We start from the raw sequence: 19,594 nt of genomic DNA, 5'->3' as shown, positions 1-19,594 counted from the left end.
GAAGGTAGTTCTAATCCCTTTAAACCAAATCCTGAAAAATTCTTTTTACTCCTTGAGAACATAGAAATCGGTAGAAACATGTTGACAAAAAACAGTATTCCCAAGAACACCTCCCTAGTTTTAAGAATGTAACTGTGACATGCCATGCAAACAATTTCAGTTTGCGCCCCTTGCACAGTTTTATCTGCTTCCTTGATGATATGTGGGACCATTAATAACTGGCAGCAGAGAAGATGAGAGATGAACAATAAGAGAGCTTCATCCCAGTTTGGGAAAACTTTGTATCCTTGTCATCCCATACCACTTACACTTTCCTCTTGTATTTTTGCTTGTTTCAGAGCATCCTTATCTCTGTTCATGGCTCAGAAAATATATGAGTTTCATTATATGTGATCTGAAATTTATCTCTGTTTGTGTCTATTTTCTTGGCCAGACTGTGTCTCTTAACAGTGTAAATATATTTATCCCTTCACAGTTTCATATACTATGTCTGGAAATAATATTTTCAAGCCCTTAAGATGCAGATCTCCTTTCTTTTACACAGCCTGCAGAATCCTCATCTTGTCAAGTAAATATGTTACACGAAAGATCAATGTCAGTCCACCGCCATCATTTGTGTCTGTCAGTGCTATGTTGGTCTTTAGCCTGTGGCACTTGTCCACATACATAGGATCCTCTTCCTTATCCAATTCACTAAAAGAAGATTGCAGTCATCACCTAAAATCTCCTCTGCAGATTTATGACCCTAATTTGGTTTTGCCATGTTACTTAATCCCTGTGTTAGGACTCTGTTGTGCATCCATTTTCTGTCAAAGGGAGGTATCTTGGGGGCTGTTTTTCAGCTTAATTAGTTTTGCCCTTTAGACTGGCAGCCTTCCCTTTCAGCTGACTAACTCATTGACTGAGCCTACCTTGCTCACACTCTTTGCAAACGACTGACTTCCCAGTTCCAATTAGGGCTCCCTACAAAGTCACATTCTGTGGAACACAGGTGCTTGTTAGAAACTGCTTGCTTTGCTTTTTGTTTGGCACCACAGCTACAAGCCTCTCTTTTTCCTATTAATACATCCCAATTTAATCTCTGTGTGTGTCTCTTCTTATTGCAAACTTTGAAGCTACTCTCCAGAAAGTCAAGCAGGCCTCCTTCCAATATTATTCAGTTATACAAACGCATTCCACACAATGCACCAGACTAAACTGGCCTGAACTCAAGATGACCATCACCTACAGAAAAATGGTAGTCCTTATTTGCTTTGTAGGTCCAGGCAAAGGTACATATTCAGCTTGCATTTTCCAAATAAAAGTCAGCCCTCATTCCACCACTCACAAAGAGCTTGATCCAAGGGGGACAGTAAGCCGTTTTTAGATAGGAGCAGTCTTCAAACACCTTATTAGCACAATCCTCTTCCTAATTCTGCCACCCCTCAGGCCACTACACTACTGGACAAGTCCTCTGAGAACCAAGTTGAGAGGTTCTTGTTTTCTCCCATGTGACATTCCGATGTGCCATCACTTCTTAGTCAGAGCTGGCAGTCTACCACACACTATAAAGTTATGGAGCAGAGCAGTTTTTCCTCAGTCCTACTAGCTGCACTTGCTATACCAGTGATGAAGATGAGGAGGTCCTCGCATGGATCTAAATCTCCTGCCTACAAGGATCCAAGGGCCAGATTGTCATGTCATGTTAAAACAAGGACATCTATGTACACTCTTCGGGGTCCTACAATGATGCTGAGTGAAACATCTTTTTTGCTACATGGCTAAACATTGAAACTCATGCTTCATAGTGGCATACAATTTATACTGTGTTACACCTCAGATATCCTGTACTCTCTCTCTTTTGAAGATGGATAACTGTCTCTTTTACTATTAGGCAGGCATTCGGCTTATCACTCGCTATTACTTTGCTTTATGGAGTGTTGCAGGGTATTTTGCTTCAGCTCTTCCTCAATTCAAATACAGCTGCTTTGACATCTCATGACTGATAAAAAGTTGTTTACCAATAGTCCAGAGTTTTGTAGTACTTTTTGCTAGGGTTGCATGGCACGTGTGGAGATAACAAGTTTACAGCTCTCCAAGTGGATCTTCCTCACGACCTTTGTTGCTTACACCCCCAAACTGGGTATCTATATATTAGCAGAAAGGCCTGGAGATCCAGGCTTCAGGTCATGTGGTGAGGTACAGAGTTGTTGTTTATGGGTGAGCACTTTGATGGAGTCTGAAGAATGCGGGATCCCTTTTTTAAAACATTTTTACTTTATTTTTCAATTAATCACAGAGCCATAATACAAAAAAAATCTCTAGAATTCACAATTCCAGTATAATAATTAAGTAATGTGCAATATGGTTTTTGGATGCTTAGAAAGGGCATCTATCCCTGAATAAAAATACATAAAATAAAATAGACAGACTATAATGACATATATGATATGTTAAAGGTCTTATAACTACCGCTACTTATCCACGTCTGTTTCTTCCCCTCTATGCTACAGAACTTACAGATTTTAATTTTAATCTTCTCCTCAGATTTGTACAAATTTCTGAATAGCCCCTTTCCTAAGGGAAAACAGTTCTTCTTTTTCTTTCGTACTTCTCAATTTGGCTACCCATTGTGCGTATTTTGGTGGATCAGGTGATTTCCAGTTTTGTAAAATCAGGGACCTGGCTATTAAAAAAAGATTAAAAACAAATTGTTTTTGTCGCACAGTTAAAGTTGGATTAGAGATACCAAATAAAATAGTCAGAGGATGGGGATTTATGCTATGTTTAAGTTGCCTACTGACAGACTGAAAGATCCTAGTCCAATAATCAGCCAGTTTGGGGCAAGAGAAGCAAATATGAAACAAGTCCCCTCTTAAATGATTAAATCTAAAAAACCTGATGATATTTCTGGGAAACTTTTCTGCAATTTATCCGGGGTATAATATAGTTGCGACTTGGAAAAGAGTGCCATTCGTTTAATATGGACCATCTATTATGATCCTTCCATTGGGCTGCCTCTATATGGCGCCCCGTGGGCTCCTGTGCTTTTACAAGAGCTCTTGGGACGATTTGATCATATATTTGTTGCTGCAAGATATGGTACTTGTTCCCAATTCCCCACATTTGTTTAACATATAATGCATGAGTTATGGCTTTGGAAAATGGACCATTTGGAAGCCGTAGGTTTTTTACTAGACTTGAGATCTGAAGATAAGAGAATACTAAGGCCGAAACTTCTTCTATTCTATCTTTTCTAATTTGTTCCCAAGACTTCATCTCTCCTTGTATTACTTAATCTTGTGTTTGATGAATTCCTAGCCTTTCCCAACTTTTTGATGTCTGTGGATCCATAGAAACTCCTAACTCCCTGCAGTGCCTTACTTTAGTTTCTCTTTCTTTCATTGATTAAAGCTCTCAAGAATTGTCTGGGGAGTCTTGTATATGTAGCGTTTGGGTAGCCTCGGGATTTCAATGAAAGATTTTCAATCTGTAGTTTTTTTCCAATTGCATTTGATGGAGATACAAATTGAGCCCCTAGTCGTGTGCTGAAATTGCTTGTCCACACCAATCCAATAAGATAACTTGAAAATAGTTTTGGATGCGAGGAAGCCCTAAACAACCTTCTTCCGGAATCAGCAGCAGTGTTGTTAGTTTGGTCTGTGGTTTCTTCCCTGCCCAGATAAACTTCCATATTAGTTGGTCTATTTCTAAAAAATAGTTATGTGGAATCTTAATAATAACATTTGAAAAGATAAAAATAAATAATGGAAGTACCATCATTTTTATCAGTGCATCTCTTCCAATTACAGACAGTGATAGATTATGCCAGCTGTTTAAAATCTTGCTGACTTTATTAATAGTTATGATATAATTAAGTGCAAGGAGCTGTGTATAGTCGCATGAAACCCAGATACCTAAGTATCGAACAGTATTGCCTTTTTCCACCTGGGTCCGGAGGGCCTGGTGTAGAATCTGATTATGGCAATTGAATAAGTTGTCTCCGATTTTCTATCATTGATTTTATATCCCCCCAAATTGGAGAATGTTTCAATTGTATCAAACGTTTGCTTAAAATTTGCCATGTCAGCTTCTAGGTAGAGGATTAAATCATGCGCAAATAGCTTCAATATGAGTGCCCCTATTACTGGTGGTTTAATTAAGGAGTTTTGACGCATCAGATTCACTAACGGCTCGATGTACATGGCAAATAAAAACGGGGACACTGGGCATCCCTGCCGGGTACCCCTCTGGATCTCGACTATACCAGCAGTTTGTGAATTGATTAATATTTTTGCCTCAGCTTTGTCGTATAATTTCTTTATCATGTCCACTAAGTCTAAAGGGAAATCGAATTTCTTCAGTACAGTAAAAAAAATTATTCCCGTTCACCAGATCAAAGGCTTTTTCTGCATCAATCATAATGATTTCCGCTTTGGTATTATTATTCGCCTGAGTAAAAATAGTTTGCATTATTCGTAAGAAATCTTTCTGGTAAAAAGACACATTGATCCTCATGAACCAAATTTTGAGTGACTAAAGTAATTCTTGTTGTCAATATTTTAGTAAAGTATTTATAATAGTTATTTAGTAGACTAATGGGGCGATAAAATCCGGGTATATAAGGTGTATTCTCCTTTAAAAAAAAAACGAACTACGAGTGTTTCAGCAAATGTTTTTGGAATATGGCAACCTTCCAAAATTGAATTATATAATGAGAGTAATAAATTGTTTAACTGTGGCAAGATGTTATAAAATTCAATGCGTATTCCATCTATGCCACAAGCTTTGCCGCTGGGTTTATTTTTTATGGCCACATGAATCTCCTTCTCGGAAATTGGTGCTACGAGCTGGGCTTTTTGAGTTAGATTTGGTAACGTGATTGTATTAAGAAATGTATCAATTCCTTCTAGTGGTGTGGGTGTCAGAGCTGAATATAGTTTTGTATAATGCGATAAAAAGGCCTTTTATTCTTGTTAGCCTGATGGTCTTGGCCGTTCTCGCCATCAAAGATATACTAGACCATGGCACGGTTGAGATTGTTTTTTACGGACCATGCCAACAGTTTGCCTGCATGCTTGCTTTCCTTGTATCATTTTTGAAAGCAGATTTTTTAGTTTATTATTTACTTTTGCTCATAAAAATTTCTAATAATTTGTTGGGTCTTCTTTAAGTTAGATGCTGTTATTTCCGAATGGAACGTAAAATTGATTCAGCTTGCCTGCCGAGAGCTTGCTGTAAATGCCTAGCTAGCTCTTTTTTTTTCTTTAGTGATTCTTACTTTGCATGAAATTGCCTCCCATCTGATAAAAGCCTTACAGGAATCCCCTACTGCAAAAGGTGTAGCTGACTCCACATTTCTAAGGGGAAACTCAGCAAGTAGCATCTGCATTTTTTTAATCCAGCACTCTTCGTTTAGTTAAATTGTGTCTAGTGTCCACCTGGGCTGCTCCCTTAAAACAACATTTGTTTTAATCTCTATTACTGGGACCAAATAGTCAGGAAAGGGATTCGGAATAATCCAAGACTTCCCTTTTTCACACTGGTGGGAAATTTAAAAAAAGGTCTATTCTAGATGCTGTGTTATGCCTTTTTGAAAAGCAAGTGAATTCCTTGCTAGAGGGGTGCTGGGCCCTCCATGGACCCACTAGCGCAAAGTCTCGAATCATGCTGTTCAGGTATCTGGCAGTTAATGGTTTATTTTTGGATTTATTTCCTCAAGAGGCCTCTAATCTAAAATTTTGAATAAAATTAAAATCCCCTCTGATGATTATAGTGGCTTGTAATGGGATTAATAGATCAGACATTTTTTCCTGAGCTAGAGTCTCATCATGTATAGGGCCGTAACAGCTAATTAAATGGAAAATTTGCTCACCCAATTTCAGATTTCCCATCACCCATCTAGCTAGGAGATCACTCATGACCTGAAGGGCTTCCCCTTGATAGTAACAGCAGCATTGGCTGAGGCCAAAAAGACCTGCTTTATAATCTTGGGACATTTAGTTGAAGACATATTTTTTTTTAAGTGTGTCCCCTGGAGTAAAATCACATGTGGTTGAATCACCATTAACCATTGAAGTATAGCTCTTAATTTAGTTGCATCTGTTGCTCAGCCATTCCAGCCAGTTATTTGTTTCTGACTTTTATCAGTTATGTATCTTATTCTATCCTCGTCGATAGTTTAATTGCATCCAATCTTAAAGTTCTGGAAATGACTTTGACTAGATCTGTGATTATTTTTTTTATATTTTCTCCCCTCCCTTGAGTGCTCCCCTCACCTTGCCCTCCCTTCGAGTCAGGCCTTTGCCAGCCATGGACCCTTGCCCCTCCTGTTCCCTTGATCAATCCCCCCAGTGTCCCCCAAACCCCTATAATTGTAGCTTGACATGGTACTGAGAGCTCTCCCCCGAAGGAGATGGCAACAAAAACAAACAAGCATTGGCATAGCCAATAGGTCTCGCCCTTGGGATCTTATAAGTGTTTAGCCATGCAGCACACAAGCTGCGAGGTTACAAACATCAGAAAGTACATTCAGCAGCCGGTCACATTTCATGTATCTGTGGCAGGACCAGAATAATTCCATCCTGCTTGCCCTGTGAGAAGGATTAAGCAAGAGCATTAACAACAGAGATGTGGTTGGTGTGAAGGCGACATGGAAGGCAGCAAGTCAAAGGGTGACAGCCAATGCGGGAACCTGGTCCATCAAACGGGAGGTGGTGACTTGAACCATGCAACAGGCCTCATGCACAAATGCATGCACTCAGGTGATGTGTGATCTTTGGATTAAATGGGAAATCAATGGCCATTGATTTGCAAGATGGTTTGAGTAAACTAAATTTGGAGTACTGTTTTTTTAATATTAAATTGATGTGCGTCCAAAGCATCTAGAAGGCAGCCAGTCACCTGCTGCTATGCACTGGCATGATGAGATGCCAAATGAAGGCAGCCAGTCAATCTGCACCAGCTACTGAAGGCAGCCAGTCACCCTGCTTCTATGCACTGGCACGGTGAGATGCCAACTAAAGGCAGCCAGTCACCCTACACCAGCTGCTGAAGGCAGCCAGTCACCTACTGCTATGCACTGGCATGATGAGATGCCAAATGAAGGCAGCCAGTCACTCTGCACCAGCTGCTGAAGGCAGCCAGTCACCCTGCTTCTATGCACTGGCACAGTGAGTTGCCAACTAAAGGCAGCCAGTCACCCTGCACCAGCTGCCGAAGGCAGCCAGTCACCTGCTGCTATGCACTGGCATGATGAGATGCCAAATGAAGGCAGCCAGTCACTCTGCACCAGCTGCTGAAGGCAGCCAGTCACCCTGCTTCTCTGCATTGGCACGGTGAGATGCCAACTAAAGGCAGCCAGTCACCCTGCTTCTCTTCACTGGCATGATGAGATGCTAGCTGCTAAAGGCATCCAGTCACTGGCATTATGAGATGCCCACTGAGATGCAAACTGAGACCAGGGGCAGCCAGGACAGTCACTGCAGTTTGGGTACCATCCATGCCCCAATGTTTTATACATAACATGGGGCAGTTGGAAGTGGTTAAACTGTGAACCAGATACAGGCAGGTGCTGTGGTTTAAATCTGGTCTTCACAAGTGCAGTATGCCCGACCACAGTATATTGAACAGAAGATGGAGAGTCCTTTTCATTTGACTGTTAAGGCATGACGTTTTATTACTGTTTTCATCTCAGGTGATGTATAGAACCAACAACTTATGAAAAAATGCAAATAGGAACCCATTAAAAAATGTTTTCTAATAATCTAAAACATTTTGACTAATGGTCATCCACATTCTCAATTGCACCTTTGTTTCATAATATGTGGACTTGCAGGTGGAAAAGCATGGGGGTATTACTAGAAGGAGTGTTAACAGCGCACGCACCTCCTTCTTCGAGATAGGGTGGGTCCGGAAAGCCATCCAGCAGATATGGCAGTATTTTGGGATAAGTGTGTCTCCCAACAGATAATCCTCCAAATGCACGGTCTGTGCTGGGAGTATACAATTGAGAATAAGTGGGGGGGGTGTCTTTAAAACCACGCGTGAACAAAGAGGAAAGAGCACGCGAGCAGTCATGGGAAGAGAGAAAGCCTCCCCCTTTTAATACTCTCCCTTTGAAAAGATAAACACAAAGCCCCAGTGACCCGGCACCACGAGAAGCTGCGCACTCGAACCCGTGTTTCAGCCCTGACCTCTGCACCGTGGAACCCTTGTGTTCCGCACACAAACTATGCTATAATAATAATAATAATAATACAGATGCTTGTAGAGCGCGAACAGCTACCTCAGGTGAGGTGTCCCGGCGCTAGCGAGTCCTACAGCCAAGAGCGAGTAGTCAGGGGGAAGATCAAGATTATTGCATAAAGAGCCAAGTTTTTAGGAGCTTCCTAAAGCTAGCTTCTGTAGTGGCAGATTGGATGGCAGGGGGCAAGGTATTCCATAGTTTAGCCGTGCCGGCAGAGAAGGACCTGCCTCCAAGTCTAGCTTTCCTCACACGCGGAGTAGTTAGTTTGAGCAAGGAGTTTGAGCGCAGCTCTCGTTTTTGGTGGTAACGGGGAAGTTGAAGTTTTAGATAGTTGGGACACGTGCCTTTTAGTGATCTGAAAGCCAAGGTAAGCACCTTGAACTTAATTCTGCTTGCCACTGGCAACCAGTGCAGCTCGTGCAGATGCGGAGAGATATGCTGCCTGAAAGGGACACATTTTTATCAATCTCGCAGCCGCATTCTGCACGATCTGTAAGCGTTGCACCGCATATTTGGGCAGACCAAGAAAGAGGCCATTAGAATAGTCAAGTCGAGATGTGATTGTTGCGTGAACAACCGTTTTTCGACACTCGACTGGTAGCAGGGGCAGAAATTTTCGCAAATTTCTGAGTTTGTGCAGGCAGCCAGCGGTAAGCTGTTGTATATGCGGCAAGAAGGACAAATTCTCATCCCATCTTACTCCTAGATTTTTTGCATGGGTTCCGGGAGATGGGGCAGGGCCCATTTCCGTTGGCCACCACAAGTCCGGAGGGGGTGTTTGAGATTTCCAAAGAATAACACCTCTGTTTTGCTCACATTCATTTTGAGTTTATTAGTGTTCATCCATTTGGCCACGTCTCGAAGACAGCCCCTGATTTCACTAAAAGCTGCCTCTGACGTGTCTGTATAGGGGAAGACCAATTGAGTGTCATCCGCGTATGATATTGCCTTGACCCCCCATTTAGCAATCAAGGTGAAAAGCGGGGCCAGATAGACATTGAACAGCAGAGGGCTGAGTGCCGACCCTTGTGGGACACCACACCAGAGGCCTTTAGGTTCAGAAGAGAAGGGGCCCAGAGCCACTTTCTGGGACCGATCTGTGAGGTAGGAGTGTAGCCAGTTAAGAGCTTTATCTCCAAGGCCGATGTCCTTAAGTCAAATCAGCAGTCTGCTATGATCTACCGTATCAAAAGCAGCGGATAGATCCAGGAGCACCAGCATAGCTGATGCCCCTGAATCTAAGGACCACCTGATTGACTCGGCAACCTGCTATATACTGTGCCTCATCATGTAGGGCAATTAACAGACCGCGAGTCTGCTGCCTGGTGCGACCGTCATTCCTCCTCATGCAGGAAGCCCAACTTTACCCCTGCGGAGGTCGAGGGCTCTGACCTGTATATTGGTTGTGGCTTTATGTTACTCGGAGGAGTGACTGGTTCAGGACTCACCGGTTTATGCTATGATGGGCTGTAGGAGGGCCGATGGGAAACGATGACGACATACTTCAACCTTGCGCGTGATGGAACTCTCAAGCACTTTTAAACTATACTGTCCACCAGTATGAATGACATGTGACCCATACACCTTTTATTCCTCTGTGTTATGTAACAATCCTATACACTGATTTACACATGTGTGATTGATTATCTCTGTGTAATGTGTGTGTGATTGTTTGTGTGTGATTTAAAGTGCACTGACACCCTACACTGGTATGAGTGGCACTATACACCTAAATAAATGCATCCCAGTGAGTGAGTAGATATGGAGATACGAGGTGCACTTTTAAAGGGTGGTAGTGAAAGAATCAGTAGCAAAGATGGTCGTTGGGGGGGTGCCAACAAACATTGTTGCACAGGGTGCCACCAGTGCTAAAAGGGCATACATGTCTAACATGGAGTGAACATAACAGGAGTGACTGAGACACTCTGAAGAGCACTGGCCCTTCCATAGACCTCAGTAATGTTTAATTCACAGTCTCAAATTACAGATTCAAAACATTTTCAATATGAACTATTTACAACAAAATCATTGTTGTTACTTATTTATCTCAAATAGCTAACGATTATTGGCACAGCCGATAATCCTAGATAGGTGTGTTTCAGTTATTAATCAGGAGGCAATAACAGGAAGCTTGGAGGTGCACCAAAGTACCAGTCAAGTGGCACACTTTGAGAATCACAGAAATATTGTTTACGTTTTCAAGCCACGCCCTCATTCACATGGCAATTCCCCCTTCAGAGACCCCCCACATTTTTTATCCCACTAAAAGATCTGCTGCCAAGGCCTTTTCAGTGATGAATGAGCCCCTGCCGGGAGATGCTAGAGGGGCACAGGTAGGTAGTCATAGGATGGGGGGGGGGAGGCGAGAGGGGGAGAAGCCAGTGAACATTTATGCAAATATAAAGAGGGTGTCGGCACGCATTACTGCCCTAATACCGATCGGTGTGCTGCTGCTAAGGTGCTGGGACCCACTCACAACAGAGATAGCACTCTGACATTGCCTCGGCCACAGGACAAAATGCAGGGACCGATGATGTCTAACCGAGCTGGGTTATTTCTTTGGAGAGCGGGAGTCATGTTTCTTGACAAGTCTCGACTTTAAGGGGGTGTGCTCTTAAAGTGGCAGGCCATGTTAATTCCAGTTATTTATTCTTTCCTCTTGCTCAGATGTGTGTGTGTTTGTTTGTAAGTGCATGCATGTGTGTGGGTGCGTCTTCATGTGTGTTTTTGTTCACAGAATGTGGGGGTCTGTGTCCATGCATGTCGTAAGTGTATGTGTTAGCATGCTTTGGACCAAAGAGCTGTAACCCGATTAGAACCAATTAAATACTGGGTAGGTTGTTCACACAAAATGAGTTGGTTTGTCTTGCTTTACTATATTTCTGTGATTCACAAACGCAAGAGGCATGGTATCTTAGCATATGCCTTCAGCTCAAACTTTGAGTGTGGACGTGGGCATAACAGAAAATCTGCACTTGCACACTTAGAGTGAAAAAGGCTGCAAAGTATTTTCTTCAAATAGAAAACTGTTTTTTTCAGGTAAAGAATTGCGGACATGCAGCCGCGAAAGTGATCGCGATCGCGATCAAACATCAAAGCGGCCGGGCGGACGAAAGTTAAAGTAATCATGTCAAGCGCGGCGCGCGCGCCCGCGCCCATGCACTGTAGCTCTAGGCTGGCCTGGTAGCACTTTTTGGAGCCCTCTGAAAAAGTCTCGCCAGACCAGCGCATGCGCTGGGTCAGGCGAGACCTAAAAATGGAAGATAGCCTAACATCGCTAAGCTAAACCACAATAAATGAATAACCACGGAGTGTTATCATAGTTCCTTCAGCATGCTAGATTTATCCTACATCTCTTGTTGGCCTAGATGCTATTTGTTATTTACCCTCTTCCCTTCCTTAATTGATAGGGGGTCTTTGGCCCACCCTACTGACTAAAATCTATACTATCTCCTTTTATACAGAACTTTTAGCTTAGATTGCTGTATTATCCCAGCCGTTGCATTATACAAGAGGCAAGGCTGGGGAGAAAGAGAAAGCAAATATTTTTTGGGGGAAGCTAACTGAGATAGACATGAGGAATAGACTCCACAGGCGGGCCGGAGAGCAATTCAAAGTCATCCCAACTGGTTCAACTATAGCTCGCAGAGGAGTAGAGGGGGCAGAAAATCAGAAGTAGGGGGGCTAACCAGCCCAGAGGGTGAGCTCTACGCTCTCTCTTGAGAGGAGGAGCCCTTCATCCGAAAAGACAAACATTCTCCTCATCAGGTCCTCCCATGGGGTAATTCCATGTCCCTTGAATTGAACTGGCCAGTCCAAGGATTCTCCCACCTCCACATGTACCATGTTTTGATGACCTGATGCGTGGATACAGGAGTTGTTGTACAGTTCATAAACTGTACCCCTGGGAATTAGCACATAAAGGTGCCCTTCTCCAAGGTTAAAGCTGTGAAGTTAGTATGATATTCATAAAGGTTCCTACCTAGGATATGTTTGCCCATGTTTGGCTCAAACCTTCCTGCTGGTATCTTTTCAGTTTAGTATTGGTTATTCAAAAGAGCTTGGAGAGGCCATATTTATGCTTGTAATGGTGAGAGGCTGCAAACTAAAATACTGGTTTCTGCCTAAGTATATCCTCATAGATCAAGGATGGTGAGAAGTAGCATTGCTATAAAGGTAAGACGATTTAACTTAGTACCTGGTAATGTCTATTATCCCATCACAGTTCTTGTGAGTCCTCCTTTCCCTATGAATTGGCTTACTGTCCTTTAGGGGATGCTGCTGGATACAATGCAGCAGCAGTGTCAGGTGCAGGGCTGATCCAGACTATAAAGAGAAAAAAGACTTAAACACAATTGTTTAAGGCAGGTTAACAAGGTGCCTATCTACATGGTGTGAGTATGCCTTAAAGAGTAAGGACTGAGGCAAGTTAGAGAAAGACTCTGGATGAATGATTCAGTTTACTCAGGATTAAATAAACTGAAACTCCAATTTGTGGCATGAGTGGCAAACTGCCCAGTACCCACAGCTAAGGTCTCATAGTACATACTTGCTCAGTGTCACCCAAATGGGAATTGATACACATTTTAGTTGCTTGGGGCTTAACATCAATGCATAACTGTAAAAGATATGTTTTTAGTTGAACATTTAAAGTACTTCTTCTAAGGTGAGGGATGTCAGGTCAAGGATTCTTTAATAGCACAGGACTCTATTTCCACACTTATGGAACTGGAAGTCATTCAAATATGTGGTCTTTTTTGCACAAAGAAAAAAAGAACTTAATACTGTACGATTCATGTTTAAAAGTGTCTAAAAGGTCCACATCATAGTCAACAATCGTCATTGTTAAGGTGCTCTTATTGACATCGATGTTTAATAGAATTATAGCATTTTGGAGGCACAAGAGGCCATGGACACCTTGAATTAACATTTGCAATCCCTCACAGCTCTCCCCCACATGCATACACACAGATGAATGCACGAACCACTTTGACAAAATGGCTACAAGTACATTTGATAACTTGAAAAGCTTAGACTACTGGTTTGAAGCAGATTTGCAAATTTCATAGGTTCATGGGATAATATTGAGGAAGTACATTTGATTGTCAAAAGCCATAGGTCTATAGGTTAATTTCTGTGTTCTAGAATAACAGCAAGACTAATTATGTTAAGATGATTTTGAAAGTCAGACTTTCCATAGTAACATATGTATACAGGGTAGTCTAAGTGGTGAGTTGCAGGACAAACAACAGGGGACTACTCCGAAAAGCCAACAGCAATCATGGAATTGGAGTTTGCAGAAAGATTAGAAAAGAGCATCTAACAGAGCAAGACTAAGAAATATGTTAAATTAATTAAAGAAATTTGGACGGAGCTAACAAGCGCTCATCAACTATAGCTGAAAGAAGAGCATTGACTGGACTTTCCTCAAGCTCACAAGTAATTGGACTTTAGCTAGCACACTTTGGTAGTATCAGTATAGCATGATTTAAAATATCCAGACACCAATTCTACTCTGTCTAAGAATATTCCTTTACAGCAGAGACTATGCTTGGGCAATCGCTTGATGTTGTGGTCACCTTGCACATACATAGTTATTTTCACTTTTCAAATTTTAAGTAGCTGTGTTATCAGAGGTTTTAGATAGTCCTGGAAATCCTTATCTGTGATGTACAATATGCCAAAGCTGGTTTGTGAATGGGGCAATATGTGCTGTGAAGAAGGCCACTTTGCATCACACTTGCTTTAACAACATATAACAGTCCATAGTGGTTCTTGCCTGTTTTCTAATTTGTGATTTAGACACAAATTCATGGACAGACAACAGATATGTGCTCAGCATTCATTTGGCTTTGTCTTCTATATGATTTCCTTTCTAGTGCCTTGCTTTGTTAAACTATTACTGAACTCTTGCTCCTTTGAAATTAATTTGTTTTCAGAACATGGTGATGGATATCCATTCGATGGTAAGGATGGACTTTTGGCTCATGCCTTTGCTCCCGGTCAAGGAATTGGAGGGGACTCCCATTTCGATGATGACGAACACTGGACATTGGGGGAGGGTCAAGGTTGGTAAATATTGATACCAATATCTCGCCCTCTCTATTTGATGCTGTGTATGAAAGATTTTAAATTGTGAATAGGAAGATTTAATTTTAAATCACAAATCAGATGGCTGAAAATTTTATAGATTTAAGTTTTACAGGGCATTATCTGTGGTTTCGTTTTTTCAGAACATTTGTGAATTACCATAGTCTTACACTCTGAGAACAATTGCTTCCATCCTAGTGCCAGTCTAAACAACAGGATGAGATTCACAAATGTGCATTCGGTGGAGCAAAAAGACATACAGACATCTATGCCTCCAAATGGAATTTATGACTGCAAAATCTGGCAAAATTGGTGTTCTGGAATAGTGAGTTGGTGGCCTATGGATGATGGGGCTGATTGTGACAAAGTCTGACCTTTATGGGCGGTCACAACACTTCCCAATCGTTCACATACCCTTCTATATGGTTTGCACGCTTACCTTCATAAGCAAAACCTGAAGTGTACAAATTGAGGGTTTATTCTACATATAGGGGAAGGGTTACCCTTCGGGTGAAGAATTAAAAAAAAACTTATGGTACATATGCATCTTAGTTAGCAGATTTACTGCCGGAAGAATGTCCAACTCTTTATAATTAGGAGCACACAAAGAATTGTGTGATTCTAATATATATAGATGCGTTGACCTAGGGTTTTCTAATCATAGGTTTAAACCTAGAAATTATAAAGTTACAACTTTCTTTGTGCATAACCATGTACCACTGGCTGAACAGAGTTATTTTTTTAACATATTGTTTTAAGTTGTGGTTATTAATTGCTTGTGGTAATTTAAGTTGAGGCCATGAGATGCTTGTACATGAGATCCATTCTTACGAACACCTTCAATTGCTGTAGTCCAGAGGAGTAGAACATTTTATTTTATTCCCATACAATGCTTCTTCAAGAGACAAAGGACTAGAGATAGGAAACAGAGAGCAAAACAAATTTTAAAAAAACACAAAGTGACGCCGGAGAAGGTCCCACAATTACTAGATACCACTTTTGCTTGTGATTGCAATGATTCTTGAAAATGTTGCAACCAATAATATAGAAGAAAGAGATTGAAGCACATGGTCATATTTTGTGAAAAATGAGTACTATGTGTGTTAACTTACATTTGTGGATTAGTTTAAGCTCCCAGAGCTAAAAAAACAATAATAAATTCCTTTGTGTCAGTTTTTGATCTTATTTTGGACAAAAACACGTGAGAGACCGAAAGGGTGTGTAATGTTTCTACTATCCCTGTGAAGTCAAGAGTGTTGTGTTCTGGGGTGTCTCTCTGGAAAGTTTAAGAGGGCCAGTGAGGCACAATAGCTAGTCGGACTTATGGATACTGAGTTGTTATAGTGACTCAGTCCCCTGCATACTGATGTTCTATGGTCCCAAGAATAGTTCTGTTCCTGAGTAGAATCCCTGCCACAATATCAGATCTTAAAAATCTCTATTAGGGAATGTTTATTCTCACTGGAAATTGATCCAGGTTAAATTCTCCAAATCAGTATAAAGAAATGGCCAGACTGAAGAGGGCTGGAGAAAAAGCAGTACCGCATGTTAAAAGATATGCAAGTGTTACTTTCTAAAGCGTTAGTCAGCTCTTTCCTGTTCCTACTATTCAGTCCTACATCATTCATTCTCTTTATAAAATATATTCTGAATGTAGGTAACTTCTGATTAGCAATTGCTACTAGTAGGAATATATGCTGCACAGGTGCATCATTGCATGAAAGAGACTGCACTACACCAGCTTTTGTGCCAACATGACTGATAATCAGAGGAGAGCATTCTGCTCTATTGTGTAATAGACTGTAATGTCTTCTCTAACGTTTCCATTGTGATTATGCAGATAATTCAAATAATATGTAAAGAAAAAGGGAGTGCATCGCAACTTAGATGTCCTTGTTTACTGTCTATGTATATTTCTGACTTGTGTACGATTTACTGTAGTCCTTCTTTACTGAATAGTATTTTAAACAGATGGTATATTTGCTATCTTCTTTTGTTTACAGTTGTCAAGGTAAAATTCGGAAATGCAGATGGGGAATTCTGCAAATTTCCATTCCTGTTTGGAGACAAAGAATACAATAGTTGCACTGATTCAGGGCGCAGTGACGGCTTCCTGTGGTGCTCAACCACATATAACTTTGATGAAGATGGAAAATATGGATTCTGTCCACATGAATGTAAGTCTGACATTCTGTCACTCTTTAAAAAACATTCATCTTTATATGCTCTATTATTTCAGGAAATATATTTGCTACATTCGAGTTTAGATGTTTTGCTGCCACAAAGAGATCATTTAGTCATTCCCATGATGTTATTTGAAGCTGTTATCTTACTTTTTGTTATAAAGACTTGAGTACTGTGTGTTCTGTTCTTTTTAAGGCCTCACAACACTGTCGGAGTTTGGTTGCTTCCCAACATGTTTTTGAGGCTTACATTATGGCTTGGAGTTTGATTTCAGACTATCTGAGCTACAGTCGCGGCCGGCATTAATCGTGGGTGGGAAGGGGGGGGTCCGCGGGGGGAGGGGGGGTTTAACTTACAAATAAATAAAAAATGTACCTGTCCGCCAGCCGTGTCCCGCGTTTTCTCTGCGCCAGTCTTGCACGGCATCTGCTCCTGCTAGGAACAGGAATTGTATATAATATCACGTTGTATATATGCACTGCACCACCATCACTGAGCACTTAATGTCACCTTACCACATGTCACTTGTGTCAGTATTTTTTGTATTGACAGCCCTCTAATTTTTTAAAATATTGACTTAAAACTTCAATTGGTATAAAAGAAGATTCTTTTGCAAGCATATACTAGTAGGTGTTTTGCTTTAATCTATGCTCCAATGTCTTTTGATATACATTCCAACGTTATTTCCATGATTTAACCAATGTTAATGCCACACTTGTTATGATTAGTTAATAGGTATCAAGCAATTTGTTGGGTTTATTTTAAATTTTATCTTCCTCAAATCAATTGGGTTCTCCCCGACAGAACCATTGTAGCTCATTATATACATACCTAGGTTCTGAGGGACACAGGGTTGCCCCATTGTTGTCATATAGGAACAGGAAGCAGGCAGCCTCCCTCCCTGCCCCTAATCCAATTACAACATTGCAATGGTACCGTTGTGATTTGCAAGGGACGCACCCAACCAGGGGCTTACGGGGAGGCCATTTTCTCCATGTAGGCTGCATTTCAGCCTGCATGGAGAAGGGGCAGAGTGCACATGACTGGTTTGGGAGGCCCCAGAGGGCCGACCAAACCAGTGATGTGCGCTCAGGAGTGGGCAGTTATTACCATTTTATGTTTCTGATTCTCGCACTGAGAGAAAGCAGTGGGGCGACGCTCCTCCGCCCTAGTGGAGGACCCACACCTGCTGAGCTGAATGATCAGTAGTGTTGGTGTAGTTAATATGCTATTACGTATGCATTATATGTTTGTATGTATCTCATATTGGGTAATAATATTTGAGGATTGTGGCCAGTTGTGTTTACCAATTTGGATATGTGCCATCTGGGAAGAATGGCATTCACTTTGCCCTTGCAATATTATGTGTCTCTGGAAGACTATTGTTTTAATGGGACTAATACCAACATGAGGCAAATATTCCTGTACTTGTCTGAAAAGGGACATTTTAAAACATTTGAGACCAGGCGGAATTATATTTGTACATGTGCCACTTACATTCAGACAGCTGCCTCTTCTTTAATGTATATTCAGTTTGTAATTGGTTAAAGTAGGTTTTACAATCAGACCATTATTTTATACAAAACTAACATGAAAAGTGAATTGAGCAAAGCCTTGTGGGAAGGGTATGGCAAACAGCCATTACAACGTGGCTGTTTCCACGCATAGCCTTTACCACGCATGCATTACAATGCATACACCGTTACCACGCATAGCCTTTACCACGCATGCCTTTACAACAAATTACGTTGTAAAGATATGTATGGTAAAGGTATATGTGTGGCAAGGGTGTGCACTGTTACCACGCATAGCCTTTACAATGCAATTCTTTGTAAAGGTATGTATGGTACAAGTATTTGTGTGGAGGCTTTCGGTGTTGTTAGAGGAAATAAAAAGACCTTTCTACTTCCCCTTTACGACGTGCGCCGAGCCTCAGAAGTGATGGAGAGGAGTTGACGTTGTGGCGAGGTAAAGGGGACTGATCCTGTGGCAGAAGGTTAGGATTTTACAAATGTATTTACATTTTTGAATGGGGGAGTCGTGCAGGGGACTGCTTTTAGGGTTTAAGGCAAAGGTTGTTTTTAGAATGACTGGGGACGAGGGGGTGCACAGGGGTCCGCATTTAGGGCTTAGGGTAGGGGAAGAGTAGGTTCTAGAAGGGCTGGGGCCAGGGGAGGTCACGTAGGGGTCAGCATTTAGGGTTCAGGTCAGGGGAGGGATAGTTTTTAGAAGGGCTGAGGGGCGGGTGGGGATAGTCTGCTTCTAGAGCTCAGGGGAGGGGTATTTTTTTTAAAAGGCCTGGGGCAGTGGGGGCACAAGAGACTGGTTTTAGGACTTAGGGCAGGTGTCACCTTTACTACAAATATGCCTTTAACATTCATGCATTCACAACAACATTTGTTGTAAAGGTATGTGTGGTAAAGGCATATTCGTGGTAAAAGTTATCCGTGGTAAAGGCATGCGGGTTGTAACACATGCGTGGTAAAGGCATGCGTTGCTACGGAATGCGTTGTAACATAAATGTTGATCCCTTATTTTAGTATCTGTTTTGCAAGGGACACTGACAAAAGTAGAAATTCAGGGATTTTCTCACAGACAATAATCTAGGAGTAGCTGGAGATTAAGGGTCAGACTAAGGCCTGATTTAGAGTTTGGCATCTGCCAAACCTTTGGTCTGCCCCCTCAATTAAGAGTCAGGCAGACTCTCACTTTTCTGACAGCAGTGGCCCTACTGGCTCCGCTATCGGAAAACTTACTCTGACAACCGGAAGGAATTGGGTCGTCGAAGTAAGGGTTTCAAATCTCCTATTTAGAGTGGATGTCGGAGGTCCTTTTTTTCTGTTCACCATAAACAGAAAAAAATGACCTACTTAATAAGAGGGGCCATGTGTTTTGGTTTTTTTCAGGACCAGACTCGCACTTTTAAGTTATTTTTAGTAATACACTTTTCAGTGTATTAAGCTCAGACATATCTTCTTGTGGCCACTTTATATCCCTGTGTCTGTCCAATGAGTCTTGCAATGACAAGGTGCTTTTCTCAGATTACATAGGCAAGGGAAATTGCTCATTCAGCTTGTGGCCTATTCATAAATT

General features: G+C 41.6%; 1 protein-coding gene across 1 annotated transcript in view; it reads left to right on the top strand.

Moving 5' to 3' along the window:
- MMP2 (matrix metallopeptidase 2) overlaps positions 1-19,594 on the top strand; it is a 181,736-nt gene that overhangs the window by 50,832 nt on the left and 111,310 nt on the right. The window contains exons 4-5 of the mRNA XM_085636921.1: positions 14,167-14,295; positions 16,321-16,494. Of these exons, the coding sequence (XP_085493047.1) occupies positions 14,167-14,295; positions 16,321-16,494 (303 nt within the window). The remainder of the gene's footprint in view (positions 1-14,166; positions 14,296-16,320; positions 16,495-19,594) is intronic.

Source organism: Triturus cristatus, chromosome 12 (genome assembly GCF_964204655.1).
Source record: "Triturus cristatus chromosome 12, aTriCri1.1, whole genome shotgun sequence".
Lineage (NCBI taxonomy): Eukaryota > Metazoa > Chordata > Amphibia > Caudata > Salamandridae > Triturus > Triturus cristatus.
This window is presented reverse-complemented; position numbering and strand designations above follow the sequence as displayed.